Source organism: Sander vitreus, chromosome 6 (genome assembly GCF_031162955.1).
Source record: "Sander vitreus isolate 19-12246 chromosome 6, sanVit1, whole genome shotgun sequence".
Lineage (NCBI taxonomy): Eukaryota > Metazoa > Chordata > Actinopteri > Perciformes > Percidae > Sander > Sander vitreus.
In genome coordinates this window covers 28,906,370-28,921,899 of record NC_135860.1, presented here as the reverse complement: position 1 = coordinate 28,921,899, position 15,530 = coordinate 28,906,370, and the positions used below count along the sequence as shown (strand labels likewise).

At 40.7% G+C, this 15,530-nt stretch overlaps 1 protein-coding gene across 2 annotated transcripts in view; it reads left to right on the top strand.

Annotated features, from left to right (window-relative positions):
• The window catches only part of taf2 (TAF2 RNA polymerase II, TATA box binding protein (TBP)-associated factor), a 36,969-nt gene that overhangs the window by 9,159 nt on the left and 12,280 nt on the right, over positions 1 to 15,530 (top strand). For both annotated transcript variants that reach the window (XR_013502165.1, XM_078253613.1), the window contains exons 8-17: positions 320 to 433; positions 3,595 to 3,694; positions 5,912 to 5,997; positions 6,308 to 6,443; positions 6,575 to 6,729; positions 7,232 to 7,346; positions 7,836 to 7,945; positions 8,539 to 8,604; positions 9,920 to 10,046; positions 11,513 to 11,638. Coding sequence is in view for 1 of the 2 variants with exons in the window: in XM_078253613.1 (XP_078109739.1) it covers positions 320 to 433; positions 3,595 to 3,694; positions 5,912 to 5,997; positions 6,308 to 6,443; positions 6,575 to 6,729; positions 7,232 to 7,346; positions 7,836 to 7,945; positions 8,539 to 8,604; positions 9,920 to 10,046; positions 11,513 to 11,638 (1,135 nt within the window). In the remaining variant the exon portion in view is untranslated. The remainder of the gene's footprint in view (positions 1 to 319; positions 434 to 3,594; positions 3,695 to 5,911; positions 5,998 to 6,307; positions 6,444 to 6,574; positions 6,730 to 7,231; positions 7,347 to 7,835; positions 7,946 to 8,538; positions 8,605 to 9,919; positions 10,047 to 11,512; positions 11,639 to 15,530) is intronic.

Genomic DNA, 15,530 nt, shown 5'->3' with positions numbered 1-15,530 from the left:
AACATGTGTACGTACAAAAGTAGTTTTAGTCGTGCAACAGAAAACTCAGATTGGACAGACACAAGGACAACACAAAGGAGGAGGAAGGTAACGGTCATCCGGCCGAAAATGAGGGACATGCGGCCGAATTTCTGGCGGCACCTGAACAATCCTGCAAATGGAGCGTTGTTGATATGGACTTCCTAAATACAACCCCAGCTATAGACAACTGGCAGTATTTACACTAATATGTCATTAAGGCAGGTTGTTGTAATACTATATGTATTCGCTGTATTTATCTCATTGGTTCTCACCTTGACTTGTTGGCTTTGTGTTTCAGTACCAACCTGCTCCACAGCGCTACGATCATCGACCAGACCCCGCTGACACGGCGCTGCCTGGCCCAGGCCTTGGCTCAGCAGTTCTTTGGCTGTTTCATCTCCAGGATGTCATGGTGAGATTTTAAACAGTGAGGCTGTCAAGTCTGAGCCACACAGGCAGATATGACTATTGAAGGCTCATTTCTCATTGGCTAATCACAGTGTCAATCAAGAGAGGTGTCTATGCACTGTGTGTGCATTTTTCTCCATCCACCAGGAAACAAACTTTAATATAATAATAATTAAACAAAACATAAAGCCCTTTTCAGCAGTAAAACATTGCAGTGGTGGCAAGCAGTGGATGAGTTTGAGTTGGTGAAATATAGAACATGTCATCCCTGAAAGATGCTTTACCAATGTGATTGGCATTTAATGAAGAGCCATTGTCCTTGAAAAGAGTGCTTGTTGTTACATGATGGATTAAAAGCAATACAAAGGTGCTTTTTTCTCTTGATCATGCATGCATGAACTATCTATGAGACTAGCTCTGGCCTAAAGGGCTCAGTGTGCATTGAACAAAGTGCTGTAAAAGTCTTGACACAGTGACTGGCCAGGTGAGCAGAATTGTAAAAGTATGGGCGGTTTGAACTTCACTGTCTGTTCACTGTTTTATTTCATTCTTTACACAATTACTTCTGTCACTTTCCATGTGTACTACTAGGTGCAGTGCCTTCATGAAAAGACTGTCCAACTGTGTGTGCTGTTATCCTTATTTGTACAATTCATCGTGTCTTACCCCTCTCTATGACAGCAGGCCACCTTTTAAGTGTGGCCATAAAAAATCAGTTATAAATTCTGAAGCAAATGCGTTACTTTAATTAACCTCAGAGGCCAGATTTGTATGAAATGGAAAACTACTGTCGTTATTGTTTGGAAGCATACTCTCATAATGTACAAACCACTTTCAATAGAGCTCAGCAATTCTCTCAATTACAGTGTGGTCTTTTTGAGAAGTGTGGTAATGTTTAGCCCTCAGAGCATAAATATAAGGCTGGTGATTAGAGATTTACAACAGAACTAAGCTATTTTGTCCGTACTAGGAGCCAGCACTGGCCTGAGTGACTGTATTCGTCGACATGATGGATCGCTGGGTTACCGCTTGGCAGCTTGGCCAGTGTGGTGAGAGACTGACGGAATGATTCGGGGGAGGTCGCTTGTGTTTTGAGGCCCTTTAACAGAGTTTAACACTCTCTAGTGCTGCTAGTACGGTGGAGAGGTCATGTGATGCTTTGAAGGTAATCAACAGGATCTTATACTATATTCAGAATTTTTCCGGAAGCCAATGAAGGGATGCAAGGATTGGTGTGACATGAGTCCGGCGACTTGTTCTGGTTAATAGTCTGGCCGCTGCATTTTGTACAAGTTGTAGACGACGTAGAGCAGCTTGACTGAGGCACGAGTAGAGGGCGTTACAATAATCAATAGGAGAGAAAATGGATGTATGAATAGGGCTGGGTATTGTTCAAAAATGTTGATACCGGTACCAATACAGTGACTTCAATACCGGTTCCTGAACAATACATTTTTATGATACCAAATGTTATAAAACAAAAAGAAATTACAACATTACACATTACGGCACGAATGTATTTATGTATTTGTCAGCTCTGACTATGTGAGCCCTGTCTCTGTGTAGTTTTTGTGCGTGTCTCTACGACGTGTAACGTTAGACAGCCAATCACAGGCAACATTAGAGCTTGGTAGAAGCATGCTGCATGCTGATTTGCTCACTGACGCTGGTGAGCTTTACTCATTAGGTATTGAAATTGGCTATTGAATGACGAGGCATTTTTCGATACTCGATACGAAGTAGGCAATTCGGTTGGTGCCTAAAAAGTATTGAATTTGGTACCCAGCCTTATGTATGAATTAAAAGTTCCAGATGTGAAGGGGACAAGGTACATTGGATTTTTGCAGTGTTTCGTAACTGAAGAAAACGAGACTGGATCAGCTTAGCTTTTGTGATTGTGATTCTTCTTTGAAAATGGTCCAATAAAGGGACTTTGAAAACCAAACCTCTCCTGTTTCCTCCTCTCTTCTCCTGTTTCCGACTTTCCTGTTTCCTCTCCTCTCTCGCTGACCTTTAAACACACATCAGATGTGGGGCCTCGGTTTGCTGTTGTTGTTGGGCTGGCTGCTGTCGTGTAAGAAAGACCTTGGGAAAGTCAGATCTCTTTGATTTTAGGAATATGTGGCGCTGCCTGCTAGCAATTAATCAGACTGGGGCCTGTAATTGAAAACAGGACATAAAAGTCTGACATAAAAGAAGGCACAAGAAAAAGAAAAAAACTGCTCTTTTCTCCAAATCTATGAAACTGTATTGACAAATAGTAAAGTTAATTATAAACCTGCCCTGTGTGTCTAATAGAAGAGGAACCAGGTTTTCTTCTTGATGAATGTCTGCTGATGTGAAGATGGACTTGACCAATAGTGAAGGTTCTGTTGTCCAATATGATGTATTTTAGGGCATTTTGCTGCTTTCCAAGCCTGAATTTGGGTTTCTTACGTCATGACAGAAAGGAAATGAAGGAAGGAAATTCAGAGCTACAAGAAATCGACGGTTCTTAATTATCCATCATAATATGATCCGCAGACAGTTGTAGGGCAAAGAGTGGATCACATCTTTTATAGGAAAATACTTCCATACACTCTATTCTGCTGATTATAGCAGATGCACAGATGAAATCATCTGTACTACATAAGCCAGACTGGATTCAGTTCAGCCTCAAGCGGTGAACTCACCAAGGTGGAATCAGCGTATTGTGTCCCTTTTTTACGAGCTAATAAATCCAGGCTGATACATTTATAAGAGTTGTTTGCCAAGTCTTTTCCTTGGAATACCACAAGGGTCATATTTCCAATAACACAAAAACACAAGTATGGCCTTAAATAATTAAAAAAGGGTGTCAACTTTTAAGAGCTCCAAACTTTGTGGGCAACAGGGTCTCAGTTCTCAGTTTCAAGGTGTTCATATTTCATATGCATATTCATTGTAGCTTCACACTTCTTAGTTGCCATAAATCATAAGAAGAGGCCCTTTAAGTCTGAATAATTGCTGCTCTGAAGTTAATTCACTTCAAACTCATGGAGTTGAACTGCACTTCATTTGCTACCATTCATTTGGAATAATTCCTGAAAGGTTGTACATTTACCAAAAAACCATGAAGGGAACTAAACTCACCCCTATGTTTTTAATTGATTTGTATTTTGACATATTATGTTGTTACTTCTGAAGGGCTGATGAGTGGGTGTTGAAGGGGATCTCAGGCTACATCTACGGCCTCTACCTAAAGAAGACCTTTGGAGTCAACGAGTACCGGCACTGGATCAAAGAGGTAACACTTTTAGTTTCACCTGTTTATCCTGTCATAACTCCTACACACTTTCTCCAGGAGATTGGTCAGTGGATTAGTCCTTACTTAGTCTATATCCACGACGTTCCACTTCTGGGATTGCTCCGGTGCTGCAGGAAATTCCGCCGGATGCATGTATTTTCGCCGATATCTGTTACTTTCCTCTTTCTTTGTGTTGGCGTTCTAAACTCCGGTGGATTTCTGAGGACTATGGTTAACTGCTCCTCAGATCTCTGCAGGGTAAATCCAGACAGCTAGCTAGACTATCTGTCCAATCTGAGTTTTCTCTCGCACAATTATTTTACAGCGGCTCCATGCGGAGCTTAGTGCCGCCCATGACGATGATGATTGGTTTAAAGAAATGCCAATAAACCAGAGCACATTTTTCTCCCATCCCGGAATGCTGTGTGGACTAGCCAGACCGTCCTCCACTCCACAACGTGTGGATGGTCTGGCAAAGCGGGACTAGTCCTTACTTAATGCAGTCCATTTACTTTCTCAACTTGTGATGTGTAATCGATCAATACATCACTTGCTAAACTGAGTCTATCCTGATGCATCTCATCTTGTCAATGTAGTTCCTATATGTTGGTTTAAACAGTTGCCTCACTCACTAAATATGTTACCTCAGCTGTGTGATGTAGCACTAGGGCTGAACGATTTCATCGCGATTTGAAAGAATGCGTTTAGCTAATTGTAAAGACTTTATCGAATGTGCAATAATTATTTGAATTTGTCATTTATTTTGTATTACCTTATTTTACATGATTGTAGAAGGTGCAATATGTTGATTGAACGGAGGCATATCACACATTTCAGTTTACAGGAAAGTACTGATATTTTTTTTTTATAGAATTGTTTATTGTTATAACTTTAGCCTTTGTGCTAAATGTTCTGTTTGACTGTTCAGTGTTCCATGTTTATTAAAAGAAAAACACTTATTGCCGGCAGTTCATATCTATGTTCCCATCCCTGCATAAGAATACAGAGCAGTTTTGATGGTGTCTCGTGTTATAATGCTCCATGACATGTTTTATTTGTTACACAGACAATATTGAACTTTAGCTAAACCGAATCGTAATCGCAACATCTGGCAAATTGTTCAGCCCTATGTAGCACTCAGTTTCCCTGAACCTCCATAACCTTAACAGTTGATAAACACGTAACCATGTCTTATGTCGTTAGAGGAGGCCCTCTTTAGTTCAGGCAGATTACCTCCACTACGAAACACTTCCGATAGTGCCAGGAAAGATCACTTTAAAGGTGCTCTAAGCGATGTTGGGTGACGTCACTTCTTGTTGACGTTTGAAGGATTGTCAAAAAAACGGAGGCTAGCTCGCCCCTCCCTCCTCCTCATCCCGTCCCCTCCCCCTCCATTCTGCACACTAACCCCCCAACCCCCACCCCCAAATCCTTCTTGTCGGTTATTGGCTGGAACACTGTTTGTTATGTTTGGTGGTGCAGGTTGGTTTGTTTTTGTTGGCGCAGTTTGTTTTTGTTGGCGTTTGTGGAGCCTGGGCTGTCTACAGAGACCACGTTATTTTTACAGTGTGTCCTGCTTCTCTCTGCCATATATCGTTAGGCCTTTTTAAGACATCACTTTGGGTTCTGGGAAGTTGTGATGGTTATTTGTTATTTGATGGTCACTTATTGGCATTTCGTTAGAGCTGTAATGACAAGTCAATCGATTAGTTGTTCAACATACAATTAATCGCTTTTAAGTCATTTTAGTTATTTTTTCTGGCCTTCCCTGGTTAAAGCTACTCATGTAAGGATTTGTTGCTTTTCTTTGTCATGTCAGATTGTAACCTGAATATTTTGTGTTTTGGACTGTTGGTCAGATAAAACCAACAATTTGAATAGATCATCTTAGGCTTTTGGAAATTATAGCAGACATCTTTCTCTATTTTCTGACATTTTATAGACAAAATGATTACTTGAGAAAATAATCAACAGATGAATCAATAAAGACAAAGGTTGCTAGTTGCAGCCCTTCATTTTGTAGACTAAATGATGAATCGAAAAGTAGTCTGCAGATAAATTGATAGTCAAAATAATAGTTATTTGCTGCCCCACAAATAACGTGCATGAGATGCAAAAAAAAAAAAAAAAAGAAGTGTGTATATATAAAACAGAAATGAAATGACTGAATTATTTCCTGAGCTGTTTGTTAATACATGTTATCTGGTTGTTTCCCAGGAGTTGGACAAGATTGTGGAATATGAACTAAAGATGGGAGGGGTTCTGTTGCACCCAACCTTCACCGGAGGCAAAGAGAAGGACAAGTAACACATTCAATTTCAGTCCATTAGAGTTCTTTAGTTTGAACATGTGAAGTATAAGTGACAGGCAGGGTCCAAAATTAACTCTTTTGTCCACCAGCCAAATGGCTATTGAATGTTCAAATTGTACCAGCCACTCAATAGATTACCACTGTTTTTTTGGCTGGTGAGTGAAGCAAACTTGCATATTTTACCAGCATTTTGCTAGTAGATGGTGCTAATTTTGGACCCTGGTGACGGGTCATTTTCCTGGATCATACAGTATATAATTAGATATATACATGACACACTGACAAAACATTTTTCTCTTCAGTCCAACTCCCCACCTTCACTTCTCCATCAAGCACCCCCACACCTTGTCCTGGGAGTACTTCAAGATGTTCCAGTGTAAGGCCCATCTAGTGATGAGGCTGATAGAAAACAGGATCAGCATGGAGTTCATGTTACAGGTTAGACACAAGCAGCATTTTCTCCTCTTCTGCCTCTGTGATTCAACGTCAGAATTTGTGAACTCCATAACAAAAAAAACAACTGGTTTTGTCTTCATTTGAATTCTCTGTTTTCTGCTGCCGTCCTATAGGTTTTCAACAAGCTTCTGAGCCTGGCTAGCACAGCCTCATCCCAGAAGTACCAGAGTCACATGTGGAGCCAGATGCTTCTGTCTACTCACGCCTTTCTCAAATCCATCTCCAACGTCTCGGGCAAAGACATAGGCCCCCTCATCAAACAATGGGTGTATCCTTTTACCTGTAATGGATCTCTGATTGCAAACACATATAGTGATTATTAATGACCTAACACAGTTGGGAGCAATAGAGGTTAAATGCTTAGTAGGGCTGGGTACGAATTCAATACTTTTTAGACACCGACCGAATTGCCTCTGAAGTATCGAATATTGTCATTCAATACCCAATTTCAATACCTAAGGAGTAAATCTCATCAGCGTCAGTGAGCCAGTCAGCATGCAGCACGCTTCTACCAAGATCTAATGATGTCTGTGATTGGCTGTCTAACGTTGCACGTCATAGAGACACGCAGGAAAAACTCTACGTTACAGAGGGATGAGGTCATGTAGTAGATGCTGAAGTAAATGCAAAGATTTGTGCCGTAATGTTGTAATTTCTTTTTGTTTTATAAAATTGGTATTCAAAAAGAGTATCATTGAGGAACTGGTATCAAGGTCAAGGTATCGGTACCGAAACTTTTTCTCGGTTAACTTTAACCTTTTCGTACCCAGAGACCAAAGTTCTGTGGTGAAGTTCTTTGGCAGTTTTGCCTTTAACAGGAAGAGGAACGTTCTCGAGCTGGAGATCCGTCAGGACTACACATCATCTGGAACTCAGAAATATGTGGTGAGTGTTCAGAAACAGTATGTGGAATGGATGTGATGTCTGTGTCTAGAGCAGCTAAAGTACAACAAGTTGGTGGATGTTTTTTTTTATTTTTATTTTTTTTTATATATATAACAGAAGGTTCAAATGAGAATTAAATAAATAAAATCAAGGTATACTGCTGGCCACAAACCTAATCTGAATGCCCAAGATTGCTGACGCTATTAGTCAATGAATGGAGTAGTTTTTTTTTGCAGTGCAGAGTAACAAAGACTAAATTAAATTCCTCTCTTTAATCTTCTATCCCAGGTACCAAATATGGCACAAACATTGCTGTTCTTCCTGAAACAGTCCTGTCATGGTGACTTTAAAAAAGCCATGACCTAAACAGAGAAATGAATACACTAATGTTACAGATTCCCTGCTTGTTTGGGGCTAGAAGGGCCCTTACATTTACATTATTTATTATTACTTTGGTTGTCATATCATGATATGTAAATTTACCTGCAGGGTCCAATCAAAGTGACAGTGCAGGAGCTGGATGGATCCTTCAACCACACGCTGCAGATCGAGGAGAACAGCCTCAAACATGACATCCCTTGTCATTCCAAGAGCAGACGGTACCTACTACAGCACAACACCTCTGTCAATATTGTATTTTGCATACTTAATATGTTAAGTAGGGGAGGGGGGGGTTACTCTACACATGATTAACTGCCGTGCGAGCCATAAATTAAAGCTTGGCGAGCAACAGGAGCCTCAAGAGCAGCACGATGAGTAACACTGGTCTGGAGGCACGGGGGAGACTTTGTTCTACCTCCAGGACAGATGTTGATGCTCACTACACAGCACGACTTTACTGTTCATTTCTTCTCTGCTCCAATCGCCAACAGCTGTCTGCTCTGATCCACCAGTCACACTCTCCCCCTAAAAAAAAATGTTTTTTTTTAATGGTGATAGTATATTTTATGCTGTAGTTATGTGGTTGCTGTAATGTTGTATTGTAGAAGTAGTTTTCATCCTCATACTCCAGTATCACTGCCACCCGTTGTCTTTGAGTAAATGTCTGACTGTTTGTTTGATGTTTCCTGGTGGCTCTGTGGCGCCGCCTGATACGTTAATCTAGTTGGCCTCTATTCCGTCTTTGCTGTTTCTCTCCTCAGTCCTCTCGTCTGTTCTGTCTGTTGATTGTTCGGTTTGTTCCTTTCCACAGAAACAAGAAAAAGAAGATCCCTCTGATGAATGGAGAAGAAGTTGACATGGATTTATCGGCCATGGAGTAAGACCTCATCGCTGTCACTATTTGATATAAGATCCAGTTATTGTCCTGAAATTGAATTAATATATTATGTGGATGTTGTCTTTTCCTGGTGTTAAAGGTGCATTACAGTTATATAAAATACAGTTTTCAGAACTTATTTGACTACTCTAGCTCAAACAAACCGTGCCTCTACCTGCTAAGCCGTTACATCCACATGACTCATCATCATCAGCCGCACCTTGTGACAGATACAGTGGCCGACCGGGGCAAACACACTGCAACTCAAAAAAACCACACGCAAATAGACAAAACACAAGCAAATTAAGAACAAATCTGCACTAATTTGACAACACATGCGCAGCATTAAGCAAATGCGCTGCAAATACACACAACACAACCAAATACAGAAACGCGCTGCAAATAAAGAAACAGTGCAAAATTAAAAGTATGCAAACCCCGAAAACAAATGCAACAGCAAAAAGGCTGCATCCAGTTTACACGACGGAAGTTCTCCAGGCCACTAGGAGGAGCGCTAAGTAGAACAGCTTGATTTTTGACCCCACGGAGAGAATTAAGACCCTATCTTGCAACCGGCACAGCGCAGCGCAAAGCCCCACGCAAGTGTCTTTGCTAGTTTAAGACCGACGCAGTTGTCAGTTTTTGTCCAGCGCCCACGTTGTTTAAATAGCAAATGCACCTGGGCCCATTTTTTGATTTTTAGAACGTTAAAATAGGGCCCAGAGAGAGAGAGCAGATGAGAGGTTTGTTTTGGAAGTGTAGTAAAGGGGTGACATAAAAGGTGCATATTTATTTGTTCGTTTGGCCCTAGTCTTTTACAGTGTTATAAAAGAGCATCAGGACTGCCTTCTACAAGAGCTTGCTAGATAACAATAGTAAGCCCATATATGTAGATTAGGAAAACTAAATATCCACTCTCTTTGACATAACCTCACCTTCCGTCGTGTAAACTGGATGCAGCGTTTTTCTGTTGCATTTGTTTTCGGGGTTTGTGTGCTTTTCATTTTGCACCGTTTCTGTATTTGCAGCGCGTTTGTGTATCTGGTTGTGTTGTATGAATTTGCAGCGTGTTTGCTAAATGCTGCGCATGTGTTGTCAAATTAATTTCGATGTTTTCACTATTTGCATGTGTTTTCTCTATTTGCATGTGTTTTCTCTATTTGCATGTGTTTTCTTAACTTGCAGTGCGTTTGCCCCTGTCGGCCACCGTAGTAGAAAGATCTCTGGAAAACAGCTTGGATGCAGTGCAGGATTCGGGTGTACTTTACTTTTCTTAACTGTCTGTTCATGTGTTTGCCTCCTGCTTGGTGTGCAGTGCTGACTCTCCTCTCCTCTGGATCCGGATTGACCCAGACATGTCCATTCTGAGGAAGGTGGAGTTTGAGCAGGCGGACTTCATGTGGCAGTATCAGCTGCGCTATGAGAGGGATGTCGTTGCACAGGTGGGCTAATGGCAAGAGTACAGTCCTTCACACTGGCCTTTTTTTAACATTTCTAAATCACTGACCTAACTTATTATCCTATACATGAACCATATCACCCTGCAGTTTGTTCAGTTTTTTACCTCAATCTTTTGAGGAATTTCACTTACTTATGCCCCCTGTATTTTAAGGAAGAACATTTATTTATTTACGATACATTATTCATTCACAAAGAAAATTGTTGTCCTTAAAGGTTGGATTTTTCCACTGTAACGTTCAGTTTGTGTTGATTTTAGCGTCCGCTTAAGACAGAAGCGGTAGTGTTTTTACCACACTTGTCTTTTCTTTACCGTGCTGTATTTCCCACTGTAGATTACTGAGTTAGCGTTACCGGGAGGTCATATAGTTGCGATGAATATTTTGCTCAGACAGAAAATCATTCATATACAATAAGAGAATATGTTACCGATCCATCGTTGCATTTCGAGTGTTGCATACGGTAACTTAGCCTACTTTGGATGTCTCGTGAGCTAAACCGGATAACCTTATCACTGTCGCTGTGTCACAAACCGAAGCATTAAGAGTTTGTGGTAGCAACCAACGTAAAAATAATAATAACTTAGATTTATATAGCGCCTTTCACGAAACCCACGGACGCTTTACACAAGTACAGGGGGACAAGGGGAAAGAAAATAGTAGGCCAACACAAACACGGACTGAAAAGAAATAAAACCGGGCGCTAAATGGAAGAGGGATGTAATTTGATGTAGGGTACTGACAACCACATCACGCATTTTAATGTAATTTTATGAATGAAATAGACATATTACATACCTGAAGGCCAATTCGGGGTTGGTTTTGAATCATTTACAATCCCGTAATTGTCTCCATCTGTTAAAAAACATCTGTCACTCTCCCTTTTAGCTTTTAGTTGTTATTCGTTTAATTTCCTTTTTTTCCTGTGATGGCCTGCCCCAGTAATAAAATAAAATAAAAATACAATAAGTCCTATATAAAGAAATCTCCTGCTACCTTTTACCTGGCTAGATACAATAACACAGGCTTTTCCGTTGTTACGCCAACATCTGTGACCCATCAGAATGTGTGACTGTAGCGCCGTCTACCTGCCGTAGAATGTGTGACTTCGCGGGGAAAATCGGACCCGGGCAAAGGCTTTAATAAAAACTATATAAAAATAGCGTTCTTTTCACTGTTAGTCTCATTTGCTGTTACAGGTCATTTATGATCATCAGATGGAACATTACACAGTTTCAGAAACATTTCAAAGTTACATATAGTAACTATACTATACTATACAAATCAAAATCCTATCAAATCCTTTAAAGTAACTATTAGTTACTGAAAGGCTTTTGATTTGATAACTGGATTCTGTACTGGATTTGAACAGGATACAATGCCATTAAACCACATCCAGAGCTTCCAGTTTGATGCTCATCAGATGAACGTTTACTTTATCTCTCTGCTAGGAGGAGGCCATCTCAGCATTGGAGAAGTTCCCAACTCCTGCCTCCAGACTGGCTCTGACAGACATCCTAGAGCAAGAACAGTGTTTCTACAAAGTCCGCATGCAGGCCTGCTTCTGTTTGGCCAGGGTATGTGTCAGTTGTGTGTGTGTGTGTGTGTGTGTGTGTGTGTGTGTGTGTGTGTGTGGGTGTGTGTGTTGTATTTCAGCAACACTGAACCATAATAGTTCTGAACAGCACAAACTAAGGTAGAAAATTGTTGAATGATTGTGTGACACTGCAGGGTTTACATCTTCACAATTGATTTTCTGGAGTCTGTGTCACGAATACACACGTAGACTCGGGCGTCACTAAGTCATACTTTACAAAAAGTGACTTCCCTATAATGGGAAAATGACAGTTTTTTCATCAGGCAAATACATTTTAATTGTCAGGGACGTGTGTCTTCATCCATTATATAGCACATGATTGGGTTTAAGATATGACATAATCAATAAATATGACACAATTCCAGAAAGGCCTGGGCCAGCCATTGTAGTTTAGCCTAAGCAGATAGAATTCAAGGTAAGTCATGTCAGGGCTGGAGAAAGGTGTCGCCTGTCAGAGGGCCCAGTAGATTTATGACAGCATAGCCCAATGATGGGTCAAACATACATGACTTCCATAGGAATGGTAATCCAACTTTTGGCACATTTGACTGTGTTTTGGTAACTGAGCAAAAGAAAGAGACTGTACGTGTAGCTTGGCAAAGAAGGAGTGAGAGGGGAAGAGGAGATATAGAGACGGAGCGCATCGCCCCATACTCTGAAAGCCACACCCACCTTAAAGGAAAACAATCTGCGCCACAATATGCAACCAAGGGCTGAAACGCTAACAAAATGCCTGTAGCTAGCTAAAAACATCAGATTTAATTAGATTAGATCAGACGGACTTTATTGATCCTAAATTGGGAAATGTCAGTGCTACAGCAGCAAAATATAAGACTCACAGCACACATACAGAATATACAAGAAATAATAAATAGAATACAAGAATATTCAAAAGTAAAGATAAAAAAAATACAAAGGAAAAAATGTACAAATGTGTGTGTGTATGTATATGTATGTGTGTGTGTGTGTATATATATATATATATATATATATATATATATATATATATATATATATATATATATATATATATATATATATATATATATATTTATTATAGTGCATATACTGCAGCTTTTAGGCATTTTGTTGTCGTTTGCTAGCTGAGGGAATTGATGAGGAGGCACCTTCCAGTCAATGGAGAGCGAGTCTTTGGCTTCCCCTCCGGTGGGGGCGGGACTTAAATGCACTCTGTCTCTATAGGATGCAGTGGTGAAATGTAACTAAGTACATTTACTCCAGTACTGTACTTTAGTCCAAATGTTGAGGTACTTTACTTGAGTCTTTTCTTTTCATGCCACTTTCTACTTCTACTCCGCTACATTTCAGAGAGAAATATTGTACTTTTTACTCCACTACATTCATCTGTTACAGCTTTAGTTACTAGTTACTTTACACATTAAGATTTCTGCAACACAAAACACATGTAGTTTATAAAATCTGATGTTTTATTCTAAATGAAACTAGCCAACAATATAACGGCCTACAAGTCCAGCTGAAATGATCAGACCATTAAACACCAGGGCTCCAGACTAACTTTTTTTATTTAGGTGCACCAGCACAAAATTTAGGTGCACCCAAATTTTTCCTTGCGTCGCCGTTAATGCTGAATGGCGATACACAATATATAGCTCTGTATTTTTTTCAAAGTGGGCTATATGTTCAGTTTTAAGTCAAAGCCACTTTTCACAAGCTCTTTTATTAAAACAGATTGTGATTAAAATAAAATGCAAAGACAGGGTTTCCTTCCCAGTTTGAAAATATACAGCTGCAACACATGTAAATGAAAGTTATCTGAAATAAATAGCTTAGGATATATTTAAAAAATATATATCTCTGAGAAAGCTTCTTCACTTGTTTTCAACAACAATAACAGACTGATTTAAAAGAGAGAGAGGACGCCCGGATAGGTCAGTTGGTATATATAGAGGTTCAACTCCGACCTGCGGCCCTTTCCTGCATGTCATTCCCCCCCTCTCTCCCCTTTCATGTCTTCAGCTTTCCTATCAAAATAAAGGCCTAAGTCTTTTTTTTAAAAAACAAAAAAACAGAGGGGGAGAGAGGAGGGGGAGTGCGATGGACTGAAGCATATACTACTCTGAGTGACGGCTGACTCATTATGAATGGGTCCAGCACGGGTCGAATGCACTTTGGCGGGTCAGCGGCGTTACACACGTCTTGTGCAGGCTATGAAATGTCTGTATCATCACTGCGCTGCATTTTTATGAACTATGATATTCTGGCCATGGGTCACATCTCTCGCCCAGGTCCAGCAGGCTCCGTCTCACACGCTATTACTCAACCAACTGAAGTTAGTTGCATCTAATAACTTCTAATGTGTTTTTCGCTGTGGCGGCCGCAATAACAGAGAGTTACCAGCGGAAACACTGGTACCAATACAGGTTTCCCTGACAAATGTCAGCAGCAGCGGAGCCGTGTGTGAGTGAATGGGAGGGGGGGGGCTGCGCGGAGGAGAGATCCAAACACAGGCACGGCTTTACAGAAGGAATGGGTAAGGTAACGCAACATTAAACCATATCGATATAAACGACATTGCTTCGTTCGTGGAGAGGCAGCGGATGCGAGGATGCGAGGACGTTAAGTGCACCGGTGCGACCTAGGAAAAATGTGTGGTATTAGTACTTTTACTTAAGTAGCGGATCTGAATACTTCTTCCACTACTGATAGGGAGTAATTTAACGTTTATAGACTCTCAAACTAGCTTGATTCAGCTCTGATAGTTTCTAATGGATGGTGACAGTGTCTTAACCATATTTCTTGCTCTTGTCTCATCTCTCATTTATTTTGGTAAAAATCTTAATTGTTTTCAAAAACCTCAGTTCAAACAATATTGTGAAACAGGCCACAGTATGTGAACAACATATAACTTCTGAGCCGGTGAGGCCACCCACCTGAATAATCCTATTCTGTGGCTCCAGGAAACTCTATTCTCTGGATTTGGTCTATTCCAACTTAAACCGCACTGGATTTCCACCATTCGGGTTCCACCTGAACCAATATTTTTACAACATGATAAACTGAGTGGAGGTTGAAATGGCAGCACTTCACTTCTTTCATTAAGTTGTTGTGTTTGGCCACAGAACCCCCAACAGACTCCATCGTAATGGCCTTTGGTATATACTACACGCACACGCACACACACACACACACACACACACACACACACACACACACACTCACTTTCATACCCACACTGCCCACAAAGTGAAATATGACTGACCTCGGATGGACTATTGCATTATGATTTGTTGGGATGGCATTGACGTGCTTGTTATTGGTAGAAAATGTTGGAAGGCAGAAGGAACAGCCCAGGGCTGTCAAGCACATGTTAACAACTCTGACACACAAAAAATACAGATGTGTTCATGAATGCGGGCATACACACGTACAAAAACATTCCGGTGTGCATGCCCCCCTTTATTTACCTTGCCAAATGACAACATCCTGTGTCAGTGACCCTTAGCCCTATATTACCACATTAACATAAATTCCCCAATATCCTGTTGGAACCCAAAGGCCACTGGAGCTGCCAGTCTTCATGCCTGTGGAAACCTCATGTGCTGCTCATGTGTACATTTGCCTTTTACCTTGTAGTTCAGTTCTCACCACAGCGATTATAACGGACAGAAAGGACATTGTTATACAAGCTACAACATTCTTGACTTGTCATTTGTGTGCCACGCAGTGTTTCTCATGTAACTCCCACAACTCTTGAGAGTGCGTGTATATTTTACATTCCACATGCTTTGCTGAATGTTTAGTTTGGCCGTTATTTTTACGGTGATCACAGCAAATGGAGGACCCCCGACAGATGCCGTCCTCCGCGTGTGGCAGCTTAGACAGACGTGAAC